This window comes from Meleagris gallopavo, chromosome 3 (genome assembly GCF_905368555.1).
Source record: "Meleagris gallopavo chromosome 3, MGAL_WU_HG_1.1, whole genome shotgun sequence".
NCBI classification, from domain to species: Eukaryota; Metazoa; Chordata; class Aves; order Galliformes; family Phasianidae; genus Meleagris; species Meleagris gallopavo.
Window position 1 is genome coordinate 82,582,711 of NC_139406.1, and position 23,795 is coordinate 82,606,505.

The following is a 23,795-nucleotide window of genomic DNA, read 5'->3' on the forward strand; positions in this document are numbered from 1 at the left end:
AGTGTGAATTTGCCAGAGGTAATAAGATCTCTTTATTTTTATTCAGAGTTAATTCGTTCAGTCAAGGTGATTTTACGCCAGGATGCAGACTCCCAACACGACGGGCGATTGCGTCGCCTGCACCACACATATGCATGGTGCCTACTCTGCAGATCGGCTGCTGAGACACAGAGCCATGAGCCACCCCAGACACATGGGCAAGATAAAAAAGCGGCTGGAGGACATCAAGAACCAGTCCCTGAAGTCGACAAAAGCAGATTTCAGCCACAACGAAAGCATCAGACTGGCCACGGACGCTTTCCTGGATGGTGGGACAGACTCGTATCTCCAGACTTTAAGCAAAGAAGGAGAGGTGGATTTCCTCTCCTCGGTGGAAGCTCGGTACATCAAGGAGAACGCCCGGGAGTCCTATTATGCGCAGGAATCCCCCACAGATGGGGCAGCCGCGCAAAGGCAGAACGATGGCGGCTCCCTGCCTTCAGGGACTTACTTCCCCACCATTTCTGACAGCAGTGAGCCCGCTCTCCTGCACACATGGATTACAGCGGAGAAGCCGTATTTAAAGGAAAAGTCCACGGCCACAGTGTACTTCCAGACAGAGAAGAACAGCAACATCAGAGACATCATACGCCGGTACATCAACAAGACCACGCAGGTATGGAGAGAAAGCTTGTGTTCCTCTGCATATATTTGTCTTCCTGCCCTTAGAAAGACTGGGTTTAAAGGCGCGTGTGTGATTAGAGCCAGCCTCGTGCATTACCGTGTAGCTTTGCGCTAGAAAGGGCCCACTACTGAACAAATGCATCGCTGTCACTGCCTCAGTGCGTCCGCCTGGCTGTGGTCGTGATGGAGGACTGGTCTGTAGCACCTCAGTGCCAGGCTAGAGGAGCCCTGCACAGCGCTGTCCTACCATGAATGAAAATGAAGCTGAGGCAAGCTCTGAATAAACAGTGGTCGTTGTAAGGGATTGGTGGGAGGTGTGGGTGGACAGAGCTCATTGAAAAGGGGGCACTTGTGTGCCAGGAGATGTCCCCCAGGGAATGGACCTCTTCAGAAGGCATCCCATCCGCAGTACTTTATCAGTGCCACTAAAATGTCACACAGGCTCCATACAGAGCCTCAGAGCCTCACTCAGAATGTGGGAGAAGTGCAGGGGAAGTCTAATACAGACAAGTTACGGGGACATGGAGAGATGCCTGTCACAGGTCATGTGTGCATAAGTGGAAAATCTGAGGACAAACAGCTGAAGGGGGCAAAAACCTTTGGTGGTGTGCTCTAGTGGTATTGTGACAGCTCAGCTCAGTTTTCAGGGGAAAATACTTGGCACTTCAGATCTCTCCTTATCACTGTTAAGAGATTTTGCCCGTGTAAACTTGAGGTTCCATTGGCAGTCTCACAGATGAATGGTCAGAAACAAACTCTTTGTGACTGCTGTACTAGAATGGAAATGTAGGGCCTCCTGAGCAGCAATGAAATCTCCAAGGAGGGGTGTAAGGGTCAGAGCACTGGGCTACATTGGATGCAGGGACCCTAGGCAAGACCCTACAAACCCAGGTGGAAAGGGAGTTTTGTGGGTCCTGCTCTCCAGAACAGGAGCCCTCTAGAATCAGAGCCATTGGAGCTGGCACTAGTGATGCTAAAGGTACTAGCAGAAAAAAACCTCTTATCCCAAGAAGAGAAAAATTCTAGGGGAAAAAATGGGAAATGCAGTATACATCCATGGTTCAAATGGGCTGCTGACAGTATACATTTGGCAACTGCTGTTTGAGTGCACTTACTCAGTGATGGGAATTGTTAGTGTGTGATGAGGGGACATGCTGAATACGATAGTACTTAAGGTATCCATTAACAGCATAAATAGAATAAGGAATATATTTGTGGATGACATCAAACTGTGGAGGGCTGGAGAGCAGAGACTCTATAGAGTGACTATAGAGTGCTATAATCAATTGGATTATGAACAATTGGACTGGTTTATCTTTGACATCTTTTCCAACCTTAATGATTGTATGATTCTGTAACCCTAACATCCTTGTGAGGCATAAATTGTAAAGTGAAACTCAGGCAAAAGAAATGAGAAGTATTGCCAGGAAGAGAGAAGAGCCAAGTGCAGTAACATAAATTGAGAACAACCAGTGAAGAAGCAGCATGTGAGAGTGGTCTGGAGCTATGGTGAGGCTGAGTGTGAGACAGCAGTTCTGTGCTGTGTATAAAGGCAAGAGCAGTCCACAATGTGCTAACAAAGTGTGAACATAAGGTGTTGGACAGCACTGGGCCATTACCTGGCACTGGCAGGGCCCTTTCTGAAGCACTGTGCTCTGGCAGCAGAATGAAGCTGTGGGATCCTCACTGCTACCCAAATAATGTGGCTTCATTGGTCTTGTGGGATTTATATATGGGGGTGGAAAGGGAATAAGCTTTCTGTAAGATTGAGTCAAAGTTGAAAGAAATTAGCGGGGCAGATCTGCAGAAATACTGTAAAAATTGTTTTCATTGACTGTATTTTATTGAACGTGATACCCTGTGAGGGCAACTATGAGGGGTTCCTCTCCAGCTGTTACCTTCTGCAGGTAAGGGGGGTACAGCTGCACTGAGCTGCCCTGGCAGACACCTCTTTCTGGGGACAACAGCAGGGAAGATGGTAAGAACTCAGCACTGAGCCTAGTGGCTATGGCATGAGCTTGATTTTACAGCACATTTATGGTTCCTTCAACCACACGCTGCCTGGAGGCTGTGAATTTAAGCAGCTGGAGGGTCTTTAATGGCAGTCCATGCTGCTGCAAGGCTTTTACATATGCTCCTGCTGTTTGTGACTTTGGAAATGTGGATGTATGTTTAAACTGAAACAATTAGCTCATGAATTATTGTGAAAGTTGGATATAAAAAGAAATAAACATGAAGCTGTTGCAGTCTGTCAGCCCACTACCAACTGCAGGGAGCAGATTTAAAAACAGGGCTGCTCCAGACCTAAGTTGTAACAGGGAAAGCGTCGTTCAGTACTTGCTTAATGCATGTGACTTATGAAAGCCACTTGGCAAGAGCTGTGGCCTCTTATTTTAGCTACATCCTTATTATTCTCTGATTAGTGTTTTAATATCCTTCCTAGTGCTGAAATCTCACCTACAATTTCCTGGTTCACATTATGTTTGGTGATGAAAAGAACTTAACTGAAGTGCATACATTGCATGTTAGATTGGATTTATATGAACAATAAAACAGTGAAGCAATGTGTCTCACACATCTCACAGATTCAGTGATGCATGGGAGAAACAGAATAAATATCCACACGTATGTTTCAAATTTTTCATTTGTTGGAGTAAAAAAAAAAAAAAAAAAAGGGCTCCAGGGAGATCTCACTGCCTCACTGTGGCCTTCTAATACTTGAAGGGAGCACACAAACAGGAGGGGGAATGGCTGTTTATGAGGGTGAATAGTGATAGGACAAGGGGGAATGGTCTTAAACTGAGACAGGGTTTAATTTGGGATAGATATTAGGAGGAAGTTTTTCACAAAGAGGATGGTAATGCACTGGAACAGGTTGCCCAAGGAGGTTGTGGATGCCCCATCCCTGGAGGCATTCAATGCCAGGCTGGATGTGGCTCTGGGCAGCCTGGTCTGGTGGTTGGCAACCCTGCACAGGGGGTTGAAACTAGGTGGTCATTGTGGTCCTTTTCAACCCATCCCATTCTATGATTCTGTGATTCCATGAAATACCAATGCATTTCAGGTGGCCATGACTTCAACTAATCGACCATGACATCAACTAATGCTTCTGCTTTTTCCCCTAGGTGCTGGCTATCGTGATGGATGTATTCACAGATACTGAGATCCTTTGTGACCTCCTGGAGGCAGCCAACAAGCGCATGGTATTTGTCTACCTGCTGCTGGACCATGGCAATATAAATCTCTTCTCAGAGATGTGTGACAAGCTGCAGATTGCTGAGGATCTCTTCAAGGTACTGTGGCTCTGAAATTCTTTAGGCTTTGAGTTAGAAGCACAGTTAAGCTAGGGTCATTCCTAACATCCCTAACATGTAATTAAAGCAGAGAAGGAGATTTCCAGAGGTACTGTAATCTAATTATTCTTTAAAAATGCCTACACTTTTCCATGCATTTTTTGAGGAAGCTAAGGCATTTCCATTAGATGTCCATTAGAGTGGATGTCCATTAGATGTCCATTAGACCCTAAGAATGATGGTCTGGTAGCCATAGGTAGTGGGAAGCCCTAGCTGCACACATAATCCTGCATATGAAAATCCTGGGTGGCCAGAAAGACTGAACTGAGTGCTCTCAGTTGTTCTGTGAGGGCCGAGTTCTGCTGGCATTGCCTGGCTCGCTTGACTGCTGCTCTTGATCCTCAGCCTCAGTGTTTTAGTTGAATTCCATGGGTGTTTGCATGAAATGTAATAAAATTGTATTGTTAAGGCTTTGCTGTAAGGGTAATGCCTCACATTTAGCTGTCTGCTAGCTTAGTCCAACTTCATCCCTGCTGGAGGAAATTGACCTTAAAATTAACCATTGAACCAGGTATTCAAGAACCATGGAGATGTAGCACTGAGGGACATGGTTAGTGGGCATGGTGGAGGTGGGCTGATGGTCGGACTAGGAGCTCTTAGTGGTCTTTCCAACCATAGAAATGATTCTGTGAATTGATACCATGGGCCAAATACACCTTCAGCTCCATTCACACGTACTTACATTTGATAGGACATTAATGGCTTGTCTGGGCATCACCAGCCACTCAGTTGCCTGTACTGATTAGAAGAGGAAAGGTTTTGCCCTGCTGTATTATGTCATTGATCAGTGTGAAACAAGAGGGATCAAATCTAAAGCTGAGATGTCAGCAGAGGTACAGACTGTTCTTGGCTACAGACACATCTCTAGTATTCTTTTGACTAGGGGGAGCAACCATACTGTCATAGGTTGCAGCTCCTCTGTGCAAATTTTCATGTATGTTTATTTGCTCATTGAAAAATCAGCCCTGAAAACTTGGCTGGGCTTCCATCACGCCCAAACCTTTAAATATAACAATGGAGTCCATGATGAAGCCATAAGAGGAATGGAGGAAGTGAAGCGTTGAAGGCAAGAGGGAAAAGAGGCCTTTTCCTTCTGATTTTTAGTTCAAACGAACAAACAAACATGTAATTCACTGTGTTCAAATAATTCTTTTTTCCTTACTAGAATATCTCAGTCCGCAGTGTTACTGGAGAGGTATACTGTGCCAAATCAGGCAGGAAATTTTCAGGACAAATACAAGAAAAATTTCTTATCTCTGACTGGAGATACGTTCTCTCTGGATCCTACAGGTGAGATACACCACTGCAGTTGTTTGTTTGTTTGTTTGTTTCTTTTTCCTTTTCTGCAAGTTGTTTTGGCAATTTCAGGCACAGGATGTAGCATCTCAACAACTGGGCTTTTAATTAAGGTCCACAATCCTCAGGTCAGAGAATTACATGAGATTCTGAGTTTGCATCAAATAAAGTTCCTAAGCTTCATGGCTACGTAGATAAGCATCACAAATGACTGAGGTGTATCCTAGAAACTCAGATACAAAAAAGACAAGGGAAAAAATTACATATGTGATTATTTAATTAAAAGGATGAGATTGTTTTCCTTAATCCAGGTTTGTGATTTGGAACTTAATTGCTTCGATCAACTGTGCCAGCAGGAAGATCATGTAACTGTAAGAACAGAGGTAAATGTGAACACGTGGGGACAGCGAAGGCTGTAAGAGCTCAGCTGCCTCCAGAGGCAGGCACCCATTCTTTCATTCACTTTCCAAATGAACTGTCAGAAAAGGAGTGAACAAACCATGTTGTTGGCTTTCTGTTTGATTTATTGGACTCTGTGGCTTAATTGTTCTTCAGTTTTGTTTTAATTTCTCATCAAATCTGTTTAGAAGTGCAGAAACAGAGTTCTGTGGAGAATAGAAGAAGATACGTAGGAGAAGAGGGACTGAGCAGGACAGCTTTTCTCTAGTCAAGAAGGATCCTTTTGGCTTTTATATCCTATAAAAAAAAAAGAGAAAGGAAAAAAGAAAAACCTTTCAAGTCCTCTGCAGTGCAGTCACTCCTCTCATTCTTTTCTGCTGTTGCATTATCTTCTAAATTCAAGAGCCTCGTCAAAGTTATCCTATGTTATCCATTATCTCCTATGCAGCAAGCAAGCAGAGATAGTGGTGAGGAACAAATCCATATGCTATTTGACTTCATCATGCTCAATTTGTGGATTCACACAGCTTATAAACAGCAATCAATACATGGCATTGCTGTAGGCTTCTGGCTCTCACTTCATTCATCTCAAAGTTTTATCATCACCAAATCTTGCCCACCAACCTCTGCAGGTGTAAACAATAAGGATCTTAAAAGAGAGTAAAACAGACTCTTCTGCAATGTATTTGTTGGAAAGGAAATTTGAGTAGATCTCAAAACTAATACAAAATACGTTAAAGCAAATACCTTTAGGACAAGGGGAAATGGCTTCAAGCTCAGGGAGGGTAGATTTAGGTTAGATATAAGGAAAACATCTTTTACAGTGGGGTGGTGAGGCACTGGAACAGGCTGCCCAGTGATGTGGTTGATGCCCCATCCCTGGAGACCTTCAGGGTGGGGCTGGATAGGGCCCTGGGCAACCTGATTTAGCTGTAGTTTACAGCTCCCCTGTTTTTAGCTCCCCTATTCATTGCAGGGGAGATAGACTTGATGGCCTTCAGAGCTCTCTTCCAACTCTAAGGATAGAATCCTTATGATCTATGAGTCTATGAAAACTCACAGAACTGTGTATTCCACTAAGTGCTGTGGTCTGCATGACTTTTTGACAGCAGGCCGAGGGAATAAAATAGCCCTTTGGTACCCAGTGCTCTGCAAGGGACCGGGGCTTGCTGCTTGCAGCCAAAGGGTGTGGGAACAAAATATGTTGGTCTCAAAGACAACAAAGAGGGCTGAAGTTGGTAATCAGAGGAAAAGGAATCACACTGAACCTATAGGATCTGCTGCTCCAAAGCAGTGTTTAAAAACACATTAAAAATCCGTTGCTTCAGTCATGTGGGTACGTTTGGTTCTGCCAAGAACTGAGAAGCTCCTGAATAAGCTGGCCCTCTTTCCTCAGGCAGAAAGCACCAGAGCTGGAAGCAGCACACATCCACATGCAGCTGTCTAACATCACATAGGTCTCACCGTGTGCACTTACTGTGTTTTTTTTCTTGTTCGGAGTTTTCTTAACAGTTTGATAGAGGACAGGGAAAGATTCTGAGTGCTTCTTTGTGAATAAAGGCAATGCCACACGAGTGCAGCAGTTGTTACCAGACAGCAGTGAGCTGGCTTGCTAGGCTGCTTACCTCAACTCTCAAGGTTTTAGGTGTTTAGAATGATTTGCCTAAAGCGGATGAGCAGTACCCACATTTTAGTAACTTACTGTGTATTGTCATGCTCAGACATAAAATGTATAGTCTGTATGTCACGACTTAGAGAGCTGGGGCTCTTCAGCTTGGAGAAGAGAAAGCTCTGGGGGAACCTTAAAGTGGCCTTCTAGTACCTGGAGGAGGCCTACAGGAAAGCTGGGGAGGGACTTTTATAAGGACAGGTAGCAACAGGACAAGGGGAAATGGCTTTAAACCAGAAGAGAGTAGATTCAGACTAGATAGTAGGAAGAAATTCTTTACTGTGAGGGTGGTGAGGCATTGGAACAGGTTGCCCAGTGAGATTGTGGATGCCCCTTTCCTGGAAGCATTCAAGGCCAGGTTGGATGGGGCTGTGAGCAACCTGGTTTAGAGGGAGGTGTCCCTGCCTATAGCAGGGGGTTGGAACTACATGATCCTAAAGGTCCCTTCCAACCCAAACCATTCTGTGATTCTATGAATTGCCCAAGTTGTGGTTACTTCACTCCTCCCCTTTGCTCCTGAATTAACAGTATAGAAACAATGTATGTCCCAAACCTAACCCTCTTTGAGAATGCCCCAAACCAGAAGATGCAAACTGTCTAAGTGTCAGCCGAGGCTGTCAGCCCTTCTGAGTTTCACAGGAGTTTTGTCAAAACATTGCGACAACAGGATGTGAAGTGCACACACCTACAGCTAAATCTGGCTGTTGGTAATGCTTCTACAAATCCAGCATAGCTAATAAATTCCCACAGGAATAACTGGGACACTTTTTTTTTTTTTTAAACACTGAGTAACCCTGGGTTCAAACCCAGCGCTGCTCTACAGCCTCTGCTGCACAACGCAAACCCCGCTCAGCTCAGGGAGTAATTACATTTTGTTTTATTGATGATGCTGTGGCACAAGGCAGGCTGCACAGCTCAATTGGGTGAGCTTGTGGTTTGGAAAAAAGCACAGATGTATGTTTGCCGAGTGGATTAGGGTAGTGTGTAAAAGAAAAATCATTTACAGGCCATGGAGTGTTTTGAGGCGTCTCTGGATCCCAGAATAAAAACCGCTGTAGTGTTTATCCTTTACAGCAAAGCAGGTGGTTTATTATTATTATTATTATGACTACTAATTTTGTAAAGGCTGTAGAAATATTTTTCATTTCGTTCTACCTATAGTGAAGGAAATGAGCACTTGTCCAACTTGTCAATGGAGGTGTGGTGGTTTGCGTTGTGGGGGCAGGATGCCACAGGAAGGTTGGGTTTCTGTGTGCTTCTCCTGACCAGTGCAAACAAAGGCACAGCACAGTGCAAACAAAGAACAGTTGTTTTTCATTAGTTTTCCTCATGTCAGTTCTGAGTGGGTGAGATTTACAAATGAGCATGTTGTTCTGCAGGGAAGATACAATTTATGTTTTTGCAGACAAGACGTGGTAAGACCTTAATTCAAGCACTGCGTGAGGAAGAGTGGTTCCTAAATAGGGGTCTAAAGCCGGACTGTGGAACAGACACCCGAACGCAAAGCATCTGACATGTGCTGATATGGATACAGGTCCTGGATTCCACCACTCCCTTTAGGAGGCTGTAAAACTTTACAGAGTTTCTTGAAGGTTTTAGTGGTAACTGCAATAACAAGGTTTGACCCAAAAGTCAAAGAGAGAGTACTGATGTGAACTGACCTGAAATTCAGCCAGGATACCACCTCCATCCTGTGTTTGGACCATGAGCCTCAGTACCAGCTCAGTGGGGACCTCCCATTCCCAATGGCTAACCCTTACCATGTCTCTCCTTCCAGCTTCACATGGTTATGTGGCCAGGTTCACCGCAACCTCCTCTCCAAGTTCACTGGTCAAGTTGTGGAGCTGTTTGACGAGGAGTTCCGCCACCTCTATGCACTGTCCAAGCCAGTGAGGGGACCGAAGTCTCCACCGCGCACCATGCCCTTCCTCTTCAGCCAGAGCTGGGCCCTGCCGCGCAGCCTCCCTGACAGCAACGAGGGAAGTGCTAACACTCTTTCAGACCCCTTGAGCAGCCTCTCGACTGGAAGCAACCATCAGACCAAGCAAACCCCAAGAACTCTCATATTCAGCAGCAATTTCACCCCCCAGTCACCTCTGCATCGAGTTAATTCCTTCCACAGCTTTGTTTCATTCACGCCTCCCCCAGCACAGCAGACCATCCAGACTAACTTCTACCAGCCGCACTACGTGGCCGATAGCTCCCCAGCTCTTTATAACAACATGAACATTTACCGACCCATAAGAGTTAGACAAGAGGAACCAAACAGGACAGGCTTAAGCTCACCCTGGAGATGCCTCCATAAAGGTAACCTGTTTGCATAATCAGCACCTTGTTTTGAGCTGCAAGTAAACGTAGTGAGGACCTGTTTAGCAATTGCTTGTACACTGACAAATACAGAAATTCTGCATAATACAAAATAAGGATGATTTCAGGTCTCTTGTTTTGGTGCTTATGGATGCTTCGTTTCCCTAATTAAAAAGCCACCTGCTATCATGTAAACGCTGGCTGCATTACAATCCCAGTAAGAACAAACCTAACAATGTTGCTCACAGTGCAACACTGCTGCTGCCAAGCACCTGCCCTTGGTACCATTTTTGTGTATCAATAGATTGAGGTGGTTTTCGTGCGGCCAGGCACTTGAAAGCAGGCTAAGTCAGTTTCTTACTCCGCACTTCAAGCAGTTGCGTAAGGAGCTAATTCAGGAGGGTAAAGGCTGCTATTTACGTGCCAGACTGACATGCTGCTAGCGCAGCAGTCTACCTTCACTTCATCATCACAGCTCAGTCTCAGTGTAGGAGGATTCCTTTGGGAGCTGACAGGGAAGCACAGTTCCCACCTTCACGCTGTCCCTGATGCGGTCTGCTTGAGGTACACAACAAGGATGCCTGTTTGCAGGGTTTGTTTGAACAGGCCTGCAGGCCATGAACTGGACGGAGACCAACAGCTCAGGGCACAGAGGACATCCTGCAGCCGCCCTACGCTCGGTTCCACTCATTAGCAACATGGGTGCATTCCAGCACACTTTGTTCAAAACCTCCAGTCCCACCAGCTCAGAGCAATTTTCCTCATTGCAGAGCAGCTGTGTAGATTCAGACTGGAAAATGAAGCCAAGGAAGGAAGCAAAGTAGTCCTGCTAGCAACACATCTTTCCAGTACTGAGTTCCAGTTCATGTAAAAGTACACGGATCTTGGAAATGCTCTCAGTGGTTGTTTGACAGAACATTGAGTTGGAGATAAAGGCAATGTAAAGGAGTGTCTTGAATAAAAGGCCATAACAGGGGTTCAGCAGCTTGAACCAGAATGCCTGCAAACCTGAGAAACGTTTGGTCAGACAGCCCATGAGAATGAAGGAAGCTTCTGTAAGCACAAAGCAACAAATTGTGAGATAATTCATGAAATAAAAAGGACATAAGGGATGTCCATCCATGTCCCAAAGTCACTCGATACACAGAATTTACTGATGTATCAGCACTTTGTTGTTTTTTTCATCTGCTTTTCTCTGTCTTCCATTTGACTCCAACAAAAGCCAGAAACCAAACACATTTGCTCATCTGACGCACCTCGCTGGTTTGTCCCTTGTTCAGTAAGGCTAAGGAATTAAATTGCATTCTTTTTCTGTGGATGATGAAAATTGCACACAGCAGCAAAATTTTAAGTGAGGAGTTTCTCACCTTTGGAAGAGCTACAGCTTTAAAAATATACTAGTAGCATTTACAGAACATTGTAAAAGGTAAAAGACAATGCATGCTACATGAGCATGTGAACATTTTTACTTGTGGAATCAGATTTTGGAGACCAAAATAACACTAAAACCCTTCATATCATTGTAAATGTCTGTACATAACAACATTTTTTGATTCCTTGGGAAGAAGGGAAGTTTTCATTCCTATGAGAATTCTATTGAATTGTCTAAATATGACCAAGAAACATGGTAAATAAAAGAGAAGACTTTCATTAAAATCCTTTGAGAATCATTTTGTTGCTTCATCTTCTCTTCACTTGTGCACCTTACTATCTTTGTTTCCAAAATCATTTCCATAAAGCCAGAGCACAGCTGATAAGAAATTGCATTTTGTTCCTTCCTAAACTGCCAGGAGCAGGATGAAACGTCTGTCCCCTTGGCCTAACTCTGATTTTTCTTCTCAATTTGGTTCAATCCCTCGATCCTGTTGCAGCCCAGCTGTGGGTGGCATGGAGGGGAGTGTGGGCTCACTGCTCTCTCACTCTGAAGCCTTCATTCCCTCCAGGCACAACCCCTGAAATCCAAACAGCCCTTCCCATCACTGGGCCCACACGATTTGCCTGCAGAAGTCTCAGAGAGCGCAGCTAATGAGAGGAGGTGAGGGACATGCTAATAGCACTGATGGAGTGCTGTGAGTTAAGAACCAATTTCAGCTCTGGATCAGGGATACAGCTTGCATTAATTCAGACGACAGCTGAACCCGAATGTCAAATGAATGGAATTTCAGTTTTGATGGAAAACAATCAAGAGTTTACCATTTCAGCCAGGAGTTATGCCAAAAATGCTTGCAGGCTCCCACAGGCTTGATTGCTCAGCAATGAAGGGAACGTGTGCTTACAGGCAGCTGCAGAAAGTACCTGTTGGGAAGGTTGGGCTGGATGCTGACATCCCTCATCAGCCTGCTGCAAGGGAAGGGCCGGTACAAACACTGCTACCGCGTGCTGAGAGAGCGGTGTGAACCTCGCTAGTTCCAGCAGTAACGCCTTCCTTCACCTCAGAAGCAGGGAGCAGGATCCAAATGCTCAGCAGCACAACATCTCACAAGCCTGTGCTTGCACACACTGACCCTTCCAGGAGCATCAGAACTGGGGTTAGAGGGTCCTGCCCCAGGGCCTGGATCATGAGAGAACATCAAAATGACAAAGCCCAGCTCTGGTAACAGATTCTTGCAGTTGGCAATGCTGAATTTGCTATATAACTCAGAGTGGAGTACCAGTGCAAGTATTAATATCAATAAGATTAATACTGTAAGAGCCAAAACACAAAGAAGGCTGTTGCAGGCAAATGTAGAATTATGCGGAGCACTGAAGTGATGCTGAGGCATTCAGACACAAGATGGAAGTGTAAAGCCCCTCTGAGATCAGAAGCAGAAAGCTGGGGTTGGAGGTGGCATGCTGAAAGTGAGGAGTGGGCCAGAAAAGGAGGAGTGCAAGTAGCCAAGGTAAGAGAGAGCCAGCACAATGAGACCAAGGAATGTTCCACAGCCCAGCTCAATAAACACTGCAGACTTGGAGCAGTAACTATGCAACGCATTCAGAGCAACATTCATGTTGTTTTCTTTGCAGTAGTTAAAAACAACATTTTTGCTTTCTTGCTGTATTTGAGAAAACAGTGCCTGTTCTTAAGGAGTGCTGCTTGCATCTGCCCTGCCAGGTGCTGGGGAGTTCACTGCTGTGCTGCCAGTGTGAGACAGCCACATGTTCACCAACCACACACACTCAAATCCCCAAATGGCACTGGCCACGTCACTGTGTGTTTTGGACAGCTCAGTCATGAAATGACAGCATTTGGCAAGCATTTCACATGCTGCTATTTCCACCTTCTACACAGTGGAGCCAAATCATCTGATGAGTTCCCATGAAATATCTCTACAAACTTGGGTCCACAAAAGCTTGTTCCAACATCGTAACTACAGAACTTAATTAAGAGCTGTGGGAAAGCTCCCTTGGGGCTGCTCATGACCATAAGTTTAAGAAGAAACTGGGAGAAGTCCCTGTTCCAGTAACTCAACTACTTTTGCTGATATGTTTGGTATTATGTTTGCTACGCCTTTGTTTTAAGACATTCTATTGTTGATGGCAACATCCTAATTAATTTACAGTCACTAATTAAGGACAGTCACTACTGAAAACAAGGGCAGGCTGCTTGATGAAAGCAGTTAGCCCTGTGTGCATCCAGGTGGGCTTCACTGCCATCCCGGCATGCTCAACTCATGCACATACACGATTTCCACCTAGCAAACACACACATGACTAAAATGAATACTCTGTAATATGTTATGAATTAATGCTTACCCATGTATACTTGCCAAGGCATCACCTTTCGTAACAAGCTGGCCAGGATGTGGTTTAATCGCATTAAGTCACCAAACTATCAAAGATAATTCAACATGGCTGAAGGCAATATTCCATTTTGTTGGAGAGATTTTACAGCCGGTTTAGCAGGAGGATACACTATACCAAGTGTTAGCAACAGATGTCTTAATAAGCACCTTAAAGCTTTAAAATCCATCTCAAAGTTGCAGCTGCACCTAAAAAGTTTGTACATGTACAGTGTACATGTACAGTGTAACATTGCGAGTTACTGAAAGTTTCAGCACTCTTTAATACTGCAGAACAAAACCCAAAGAGAACATGAGGAAAAGTCACATGAAGAAAAGTCAATTACATCTGAGAGATTCCTACTTTTACATTATAAACAATAGGTTTACAAAAAGCCAGTAAGAATCACAGTTTAATGGGATCAAATGAGGCAAGAGCACACTTCTGCCTCAAATGTAAATTGTTTCAAACAAAAGAAAGAAGATATTTGCTTGCCTTCTGCACGCCCAAAGCACGTAACATCAGTACTTCAGAACATAAAGCAAAGTGGTGGCATTGTGAGCTGAAAGCGCAAGCAAGGATCTGCACGATGCAGGAACAACGCTGCTGATTTTCACAGCAGAGGTTTTTCCTTCCTTGCAGGGTTTTACAAAGGATATGCTCTGACTGAACACTCTTCACTACATATAAACAACCCTGGCAGCTTTGGCTTTCCATGTGTAAGCACACTGAGGACCGGGCTGTAGCGAGTTCTGTGCCTGCAAAAACATTCAGCCTAGAAGAAATCTCCTTCCACTCCTAAGTTAAACACTCACTATTTAGATATTTTCCCAAAAACATGAAGTTATTCCTATTGACAACTTCACAGCATAAATGTATTTAAGATCTAGTCATCCAGCTCTGAAAAGAAAATCGCTGTGATGTCAGTTAATCTAGAAATATTACCACTTTTAATTAAGAAAATTCTGTGGCTCCAAGTGCAACAACATAGAATTCGAAACCAAGACATTTTTCTAACTGGACATCAGGAAGGAAAAGCTGCATCATAGGCCCCAAAAAATCACTGGTGCTTCAAGAACACTGTGAGGTTTATGATGGACAGCTACCCTGGAAAACTCCATTTTATACTGGATTTCTTATCATTGTGAATACAAAGGAGTCTTGAACAAAAAAAAACTGTCAGACACCAAGACTTCAAATGCAGAGATTTACTTTCTTGAAATACATACTATAAGAAAACGTAAAAAATACAACATGAACTTTTTGCATGCATCATTCCATAATCCTCTGAAGCCATGACAATAAATACAACAGCCCTACGTTGCCAGAGGTGGGATGTGTATATCTGAAGAGAACTGCCTGTCCAAGTGGCATAAATCATCTCGGAGAATGTCAAACCATTTGATTTCAAATTCTGAGGCCGATGCGGTTACCAATGATGACAGTGCTGAAGAGCCTATGCATTTTACCTCGCCCTGAAATTCCTCTTTTAGTTTTTCTGGTATAAGATCTGCTCCCATCACCTGCAACCACAGTAAGAACAAAGACAGGAGACAAGTAATGTGACATTAATAACAGAACATAAGAACCATCCGCCATCTAGGAGGCGCTTCCAAATCACAATCAAGTTGTCTGCCTGCTGCACTGTCACAAATATGGAGAACTGAGAGCCCAAACTTCGCAGCTGCACAGCCCCTCCCAACGTCAGGTACAACTGTACGTGGGGAGTTTTGCCTTCTGAACAGCGGCACAAGCCCCATCGCCAGCTCTGCGTTCAGCGCCTGCCCCCAAGAGCACCAGCAGCGATCTCTCACCGAGGCAGGGGTGTCAGACCAAGGGAAGCGAGGAAGGCAGCTGCTTGTCGGCAGCCCTTTGGAAACTTGGGATAGTCTGCATGCTGCTGCCCTCTCATGGATGAAAGCCCACAGCTTTGCTTGCCAACTCGGCAAAGACTTGGCCTTTATTAACTGAAACCCGACAATGCTGACAGTAAAGTTACACATTTCTTGGCTTCCTTTTGTTCTTTTAAATAGAACTCCATAGACGCTAGAAATGTTTAAGCTCTATGAATAAAGCCATACAATATTATTCTCTTCTTCTGTGGTTCTTTTAAGTTAGAACCCAGCACATCAAACGGAACAAAGAAACAATGTAAGAGGAACTTTTTCTGAAAATTTGCTGAAAGAATGAAGACTTGAATAATTCAGTAGCCCTCAGTGACATCTCCATTTGCATTTCATACATGTGATTCACTCTGCGGCATCTAAAGTGGCAGAGATAAAACTTGCTTCCCAGGAAATGCACAGCAATGATGCATCTGCAAATACGAGTCCAGCGAGAAACCTAACAACCGTGAGCATTCCTGTAAGGAGAATTTCAGCAGAACAGAGAGACACCTGCATGACATAAGCCAGCGCTACACAGCTATCACAGTCAGTCCCAGATAATGCAGAACCAGGACATCGCCCTGGCTAATGTACCTTGCTTCCTGGCACGGTTAATTAGCCTGGGGGAGAGTCAGGCACCTGCAAGCATGAGCTGGCCCACGTACCCCCACCAGGACCTGGTGAACACACACGCAGAGAACACCCCCCTACCTTGGTCATCTGCAGCAAGGAGTTTTCATTTAAACCAAACTGTGCCACTTTGTCATCAATTTCTTTCTGACATTTTATGTTATTCTCGAGAGCAAAGGATGACTGTTGCAGTTGAGTAAGCTGAAGTAAAAGCCTGGAATGAAAATAAGCAGTTAGAAAGGGTACAACTAGCACAAGAATAACTAAAACCAACTATAATAAGATAATACTTTAAAACAGCTCTTCTTGGCCTTTGCCAGCTAAAAAAACTGAATCTGTCTATTAAGGTCATTCTGTGTGCACACAGAATACAGAAGAAATATAGAGAAGACCTTCAGAATAATGAAATGCCAAGTATCTCTGGTGCCTCTACACAACCATTTTTCCTCCCACGCAGTTGGGGCACTGAACATTAGCAGTGCTGTATCGAGTGTCCCTCATCCTTATTAAGGCCTAAGGAGACAGCAGAGCATTGCTGCATGCAGCAGCAACCATCTTTGCAACCTGAGAAGAGAGAAATTTGGTTTTGTTTCAACAAACACCAAACATCATCCTCACACAGGTTAGTGTGGGAGTAGTTTCTAAAACCTTTCACTGCTCTTAAGTTGAAGGCAGAGGCCCACAAGTCGAGGAGTCGATTATTTACGATGCTCTGAGACAGACCCTCATTCACTGAATATAGCAATTCTAACATCCCTTTTCCAGGTGCAGTTTACCCATGCAGCACCCGCGTCTCGCATAAACCAGCAGAGCTGAAAGCACCAGATCAGCTAACACGTAACCCTGCGATGGGAAGTTCGCCCTAGAGAAGCACATATGCCAACATAGAATCACAGAACGGCCTGGGTTGAAAAGGACCACAATGATCAACTGGTTTCAACCCCCCTGCTGTGTGCTGGGTCACCAACCACTAAAGCAGGCTGCTCAGAGTCACATCCAGCCTGGATAGAAAGCACAACATCACCGTGCAGTCAAGCAAGGAAATCCCAGAACTGCCTCCATTGTTTCAGTACGTCTGGTTCATCACTGAGATGAGAAGCACAGATTATTTTAAGATGAATGTAGCTTATTAGATACCAGTACTCAATCCCTTAACTTCTCCCAGGCAGCAAATAAAGTCACTTGCTTTCAAAGTACAGATAAAAACTGTCTTTATGTTTCCCAAATGTTGCCCGCAGAGGGCAGTTATAAGGTGTTCTCTGTAAACATGTTCAGAAGTTCATAAAACTGCACTAATCACGTTCAGTGACTGATATATTATTGAGAGGCAAGGGGAAAAAAAAACAAGACTCTTTTAACAAGAAACATTTCCCAGTTATCTCTTTGAACTATTATATTTAGGAGATTTTTGTTGTGTGCAAGAATTTTAGAAAGAGAGGGAATAAAGAGAAAGAGCATTTTAATGCAGCCCTGTCAATCAGCTGTCACAGAGTTCATTTTTCAACCTCATCCATTATGCAAATTGGTGTATTATTAAAATAATACATTTTCACTCAAGCAAGAGGCTTCAGGCAAACAAGCCAGGTGGCACTTGCAGAAGGAAGACGGGCTCACTTCCCTTTGGGGGACTTCAGCTGCTGCATCTTTAATACCAAAGCAGGAACAGCCACGCTCTAGCAGAAGCATTTGGAGGAGAACAAATCCTTTTGTATATAATTATTTGAAAGGAATTGCATAATGGGATCATTTAAGAAATGCTTTACTTCTCAACAACACGTGACACTGGCTTTGTCTTTCCACTCAAATGTCAGTTGTTCATAGCTACCATGCTGGTGAGTTTCACTTTCTACATCTCAATTACGAGACGGTTCTTTTCTTTCTAGGTTGGTGTTACCAATGCTGGAACAAATCTTTAAATCAGAGATGTAAACTGAGAACGTTAAGGCTGGGGAATAACATGCTTAAAATTGTTCTGGACTGGGAGAATCTCACATCATTCTAAGAATGTATTTTGTTACCTTGCTCTAACAAATGAGGCACATGCCTTTACACCAACGTCCTTTGCCATGTCCGGCTCCCAGGACTCACAGGCTGCCTGTTTCCCTTCAGCCTTCCTTCCAGCGTTGTCTGAAGTGCAGAGCATTTCTGTTACAGCCTGGCTGCTGCTGCAGGTCGCTGCACTCTCACTCTTTGTTTCTGCTGCTGGGCAGGACTGAGGGCATTCCCTCTGGCAGTCTGATCTGTGAGGCTGGAGATTAATCTTTCCTCCAGCTGATATTCCGAAACTACCATCACTAACCTCTTTGGAGCAGTGTAGGTTTGTTTCTGGAATGCAAAATGGAGACAAGCTCCGCAAAAGGTCCATATAAGCTTCAGCAAGTGACATCCAGTACCAAGGGTTGAAGGGATGTAAGCAGATCAGCTGCTGCAGACACACAATCTTTTTTTCTACGTTTTCCAGATCCCGATAAATGGCAAACTGCAGGTTGAGAACAGTTGTTAAGTGATCCGTGTTTGTGGCACTGTTTCTCTGAAAACAAAAGAAAAAAGGATTGTAACAGGAGCAGAAAAACAGAACCGTCCTTCAGAGCTTAAGAAAACGTCTCCCTGGGTAATGACAGACAAATATCTCTAAAGGTAGCTTTCACTACTGTTCTCTTAATTTTAAACATGGTACAGATCATGCAAGATCAAGCAGACAGCGTTCCCTTCAGTGGCCTCATCAGTTTGAAAGAAGCCCGTGAACACTGCTGTTTGCTTATATGCAATACTGCTTATGTTATACAGTTGCCCCTCTTTGTAATATGAACACCTTTTATGTACAATGATCAGCAGCAATAAAATTAGCAGATTTCAGAGCCTCCGGACATCTTCTTTTATGGGAAAAACTCCATTTGTGGTTAGATACTCTTCTTGGTGGCAGTTTGGCAGAAAAGTACATGGAAATAAAAGGAAGTGTTGAACCGTCGCTTTTATAGTGGAAAGACTTAAGCATTCATTTATCCCCTTTCTTATAATTCCTATTACATTACATTAATTCTGCCTGGCAGAGCATGATATTTAGTCCCTTCCAGGACTACCAGCTCCCTGCACAGGGAACTCACTGTGGTACAGGGTGTTCTGATTTCTAAAGAGTGATTATATCTGCAGTGACAGTTACCCTCTGTTTACCAAATACTCTGAGCACTGAACATCCTGAAGGATTAAACACACACATTATTTTTGCAGAAAATGGTCTGTACAAAAGAACTACTGGTAATATTTTTTATGTTCAAAGGACATGATTTACCATTCTTTCTGCAATATCCAGAGCTTCCTTGTGCCTTCCTAGTTGAGACAAACAGCGAGCCTGGCCCTCCTGGACGTCCCGCCTCATGGCAATGTTACTGGGAGGCAAATGCTGTAAGCAGTTTGAGTATTCACACAGAGCTTTCTAGCAGCATCGATAAAAAGAAAAGACAAGCAAAGCAGTGAAAGATTTTCATTTAAAGCAATCCCAAGACCAATTTTTCTTTATCCCAACTCAGTGAGCACCTATTGCCAGCAGCACACAAAGGCTCCAGTACCACATGGCCAGGCCAAGAGCTGAGCTCCAAGCTGCCTCAGTCTGGACAGCAATGAGCAGCCCCAGTCCTAATTAATGCTTCAGCTCTGTAAGGATTCCCAGGGCATCTCTCCACCTCTTCCTCACACCACGCCTGATGCAGAAGGGACTGTATGAGCTCACCCCCAGGCCTGGGCCAAACATGAAATAAGGCACCTTTATCCCAACTAACACAGGGATCAGAGCACTCATCCTGAATTTGGGAGGCCTCACTTCAAACCTGTGCACTCCTCGGTGAGAGAAACAGGAGGTGAGAACAAGGAAGTCTGTCCCTCAGCCCATCAGAATAAGCAGCCAGTCGGAGCAGACCACAAGGAATGTGAGTCTCCATCATTCCTGACATAAATTCCTCACAAGGTCATTGGAATTTGCATGAAATGATTAAATATTAATTGGGCCCAGAAAAAAAGACAAGAATGAGCAATATGCTGTACCTTAATGCTCAGGGCACTCACCAAGACTCCAATTAACATTTAAATACATTACATTAAGTATTCAGTGATGCTAAGCCTGGAATCTTCGTTCCTTCCCCACTGTGTGAGAGCTCAAACCAAAAGACCAAAGAGCAGAGCTTTCTCAAAATGAAAATTCAGGTATTCTTTGCAAACTTGATCTAACAAAAAGAGCCTCTAGGCAATATACCCTAAGTAGCTCCTGGCATAATGGCCAAAGTATGTCTCTTCCCCTGCCAAGCTCACATTCTTCTCAAGCAACGTGAGAGTTCCCCTCTATCCAGACAGACCAGAGGAGGGCTGCAGGACACCTCTGCTTGCTCTGCTATGCAATGAAAGAGTATGACCCTGGCAGACTCAGCATTATAAATCCCAAGCAGATTTTGCAGTCAGCTCTGTCCTAAAAATGAGGGTGGCTTAGATCACTGCTCTCCTTGGCATTTCCCATCCAGTAGCTTAGGTTGGCATCAAAACTTTTCACAATGAGTGAAGAGATTCCCATTTCCTTATCTCCAGGCACCGATCTAAGGCCAGCATTCTCAAATCTGTCACTCTCCTCCCTGGCTCTGGCTCTGCCACAGAGACTCAAGAACACTTGACACCAGACACTGCCAACATGAATCAGCGTGACAGCAGCAATGGACGCTCTGTTCTCTGTGTCAGTTTCTCAGGGAAGGGAATCAGAGCACATGGCAGAGAGCAAACCTCTCTTCAGGCGGGTCAGCAGCTAGAGCAGAGTGCCTGATGCAGCCTCGGGCATTTCTCTCTCTGCACACTTCTGTGAATTCCTTCAGGACATCCTTCATTTGAGACTGGAAAATGTCTGTCAGGAACAGACAAGGTGACAACAACACGGGAATAATGTTAAAAAGCAGAATCAAAACCAGATCCACTAATCCAATGGGTAGGGCAAGAAGAGTGCAGTCAGACGCTGTCCTGTTGGCTTTGAAATCAGGGAGCGTGCAATACAAACCATAGCCTGGAGCAAGAAGCTATAAGAGCAGAAACATGGACAGAAGAAGCTGATTTTCACCAGAAAACAAATCTGGGAGAACAAAAGACAGGATCCTGGAACCAGGACAGTAGAGGGAGGAAATCGTCAGTGATTAGTAATGAAGTTAAGGAAGCAGCATGAGAAGAGGGTCTAGGAGTGCAGCAGGCAGAAACCCAAATGGGGAACATGGAAGCATCTCAAAAGCATAACCAGCTACCCAGAAACAAGAGAGTTGGAGGACAGCTAACGATACACAAGCCAACTCTCAGGAGACTGACAACTGCAGCCAGCTGTAACTTGACAGCCAGAGGGAGCTCTGAGAAAGGCAAATGTGATGTTGACAGCCTTTGTGGAACACAGCACTATCCCCACGTGTGGATAAATCCGCACACTGAACTATGGCTGGCTGACCAGGATTTCAATGATTGCCAACAGCAACTGTGACCACTGCTAAACCACTCTGATGTACAGCTTTGGTATGAATTGGCTCCAAGTGAAAAACACCATTTCTGCTGAGCTGCGCAGTTTGTATCTGCTTCACAATGACAATGGGGGAAGGAGATGACATCCAGCTGGGAAAGCTTGCCAAAATGAAGTTAACTGTTACAGTTTGGACACATCTTAACTAGCTGGGTGGTTCCTGCTCAGATCAGATGGATGGGGTGGTTTTGATGAAAAGTTCCATCAAGTTGGACTTCTGTACCACAGGACCTAGCATCTCTAGGGCATGGAGCATCCAGAGGAGCACTATGAAGATGGTGAAGGGTCTGGAGGTCAAGATACATGAGGTAGGGGCTGAGGTCCTTGTGTATGCTCAGCCCAGAGCAGAGGAGCTGAGGGGAGGCCTGATGGCGGCTGCAGCTCCTCACAGGGAGCGGAGGGCAGCACTGAGCTCTGCTCTGTGTGACAGCGACAGGGCACGAGGGAACGGCATGGAGCTGCGTCAGGGTAGGGGCAGGTGGGGGTCAGGGACAGGGTCTGCACCAGAAGGCGGTGGGCATGGAACAGGCTGCCCAGGGCAGTGGGCACGGCCCTGACCTGCTGGAGTCCAGGGAGCACTCAGACTTTGGGAGTGCTGGAATGGAGCCAGGAGTTGACTCGATGCTCGCTGGGTCCCTCCCAGCTCGGGATATTCTGTGGTTGTTCAGACACAGATATATTCACTAAACACATGAGCACCACAGGCCCTAAGTTACACTCCAGCCACCGCCGCTGACCAAAGTCCCGGCGCACAGGAGCCACGAGAATACCTCAAACTCCCGTTCCCTGTAGGCCAGGTCAGCCCGGAACTTCTGGGCCGTCAGTACTTCGGCGTCCTCCTCGCCGCTCGTCTCACCGCAGAACCACTGCAGCACAAACAAACCCGTACAGAGCATCTGGAACCCCACAGCCGCCACACGCCGAGTCGCTCCCGGGAGCTCTCTCGGCCCCGGCCCCGCGGCCCCGACCTCCCGCCCCGCCCCAGCTCCTCACCCGGGGCTCGCAGCGCTTGGCGCTGTAGGGCGGCCCGGCCCCGCCGCCCGCGCCCCGCTCCCTGCTCTGGGAGAACACGGCCTCCTCGAACTCCCAGCCCAGCGGCAGCTCCATTGCCTCCTAGAGCGGCTCTCCGCCGGCCGCGAGCCGGCAGCGCGCCCCCTGTCGGGCCGGGAGGCGCCGTGAGGGAGCGGCTCGAAGGCGGCAGGCGGCGCGGCCGCGGGGTCAGCGAGTTGGGGGTACGGTGGGCTAGAGGGGCGGCGGCGGCCATCTTGGGAAGGCGGTGCGACGCGCTGAGGCGTGGCGCGGTGGGCGGGAGACGCGCCGCTTTGCCCTTGGTAGCGCCGCCCCGTAGACGCCGCGGTGCCGGGGTATCGCCACAGAGCTCGGGCTGTGCGCTTCAGTGCCTGCTGCTCAGCGTTGGGGTTTGTCCCGTGTGTAACGGGGTATCGCTGTCCTGCAGGAGGCACGGGGAGCCACAGTCAACGTGAGGACAATCAGAGGTGGTCGTGCTGGAATAGACCTTGTGAGAGTGTCGTCACTCAGAAATGCTGTGTGGAAACACAGAAATGCTCACTCAGAAATGCTGTGCGGCATCGGGGGTCTTACCATCACAGAACCATAAAATGGCGTGGGTTGGGACTGCGAAGATCCCCCACTCCCAACCCCTCACCATGGGCAGGGCTGCCCCCCACCAGATCAGGTGCCTGGGCCCTGTGAGCCTCCAGGCATGGGGCACCACAGCTCTCTGCGCAGCTGTGCCAGCACCTCACCGCCCTCTCAATGAAAATCTTCCCCCTAATCTAAATCTCTGCTCTTTTAGTTTAAAACCATTCCTGCTTGTTCTGTCACTGCGGACCCATATATAAAACCGACCTCCCTCCTGATTATAAGCTCCCTTTAAATATTGGAAAGCCACAAAAAGGTCTCTCTGGAGCCTTCTCTACAAGCCCAGCTCCCTCAGCCTGACGCTGTAGAACTGCTCCAGCCCTCTGATTTTCACGGCCCTCCTCTATTCCAACAACTCTGCATCTTTCCTGTGCTGGGGGCCCCAGGCCTGGATGCAGTACTCCCGTACTCATGAGGCTGAATAGGAGACAATCACTTCCTTCTCCCTGCTTCCACCCCTCTGTTGTTGCAGCCCAGGATGCTCCCCGCTGTCCACTGCAGGTGTACGCTGCTGGCTCATGTCTAGCTTTCCATCCACCAGAACCCCCAAATCTTTCTCAACAGGGCTGCTCTCAGTGAGTTCAACTCCCAGTCTGTGTACATATCTGGGATTGCCTTGCTCTTGGCCTTGTTGAACCTTG

The 23,795-nt window shown here is 45.9% G+C and overlaps 2 protein-coding genes across 3 annotated transcripts; one reads left to right on the top strand and one right to left on the bottom strand.

The window, feature by feature from the left end:
• The first annotated feature begins 82 nt into the window (after positions 1–82).
• Positions 83–9,759, top strand: SACK1A (scaffolding CK1 anchoring protein A). The gene is made up of 4 exons (XM_031552915.2): positions 83–655; positions 3,789–3,956; positions 5,182–5,306; positions 9,158–9,759. The coding sequence occupies exons 1-4, from the start codon at positions 83–85 to the stop codon at positions 9,702–9,704; spliced, it is 1,413 nt and encodes a 470-aa protein (XP_031408775.1). The 3' UTR covers positions 9,705–9,759.
• A 4,880-nt stretch (positions 9,760–14,639) lies between these two features.
• C3H8orf76 (chromosome 3 C8orf76 homolog) lies at positions 14,640–23,126 on the bottom strand. 2 transcript variants are annotated; one of them, XM_085221644.1, is made up of 6 exons: positions 22,486–23,088; positions 22,263–22,358; positions 19,252–19,395; positions 17,981–18,492; positions 16,044–16,176; positions 14,640–14,969 (listed from the first exon to the last, which is right to left on the bottom strand). In XM_085221644.1, exons 1-6 carry the CDS (start codon positions 22,597–22,599, stop codon positions 14,763–14,765), a joined length of 1,206 nt encoding a protein of 401 aa, XP_085077770.1. In that variant the 5' UTR covers positions 22,600–23,088; the 3' UTR covers positions 14,640–14,762. The 2 variants fall into 2 exon arrangements, with proteins under 2 accessions (XP_085077770.1, XP_085077771.1); XM_085221645.1 differs by lacking the exon at positions 19,252–19,395 and having other exon boundaries at positions 22,486–23,126.
• Positions 23,127–23,795: the final 669 nt, after the last annotated feature.

Bases quoted from the DNA above. Each gene is read 5' to 3' on its own strand.
- SACK1A (XM_031552915.2), top strand. From the start codon at position 83: ATGCAGACTCCCAACACGACGGGCGATTGCGTCGCCTGCACCACACAT. The intron at 3,957-5,181 runs GTACTGTGGCTC...TTTCCTTACTAG, and splicing joins TTGCTGAGGATCTCTTCAAG to AATATCTCAGTCCGCAGTGT. The intron at 5,307-9,157 runs GTGAGATACACC...CTCTCCTTCCAG, and splicing joins GTTCTCTCTGGATCCTACAG to CTTCACATGGTTATGTGGCC.
- C3H8orf76 (XM_085221644.1), bottom strand. From the start codon at position 22,599: ATGGAGCTGCCGCTGGGCTGGGAGTTCGAGGAGGCCGTGTTCTCCCAG. The intron at 18,493-19,251 runs GTAAATCATGTC...TTTTGTTTTCAG, and splicing joins TGGATATTGCAGAAAGAATG to AGAAACAGTGCCACAAACAC. The intron at 16,177-17,980 runs GTAACAAAATAC...TTTTCATTCCAG, and splicing joins GCCTCATTTGTTAGAGCAAG to GCTTTTACTTCAGCTTACTC.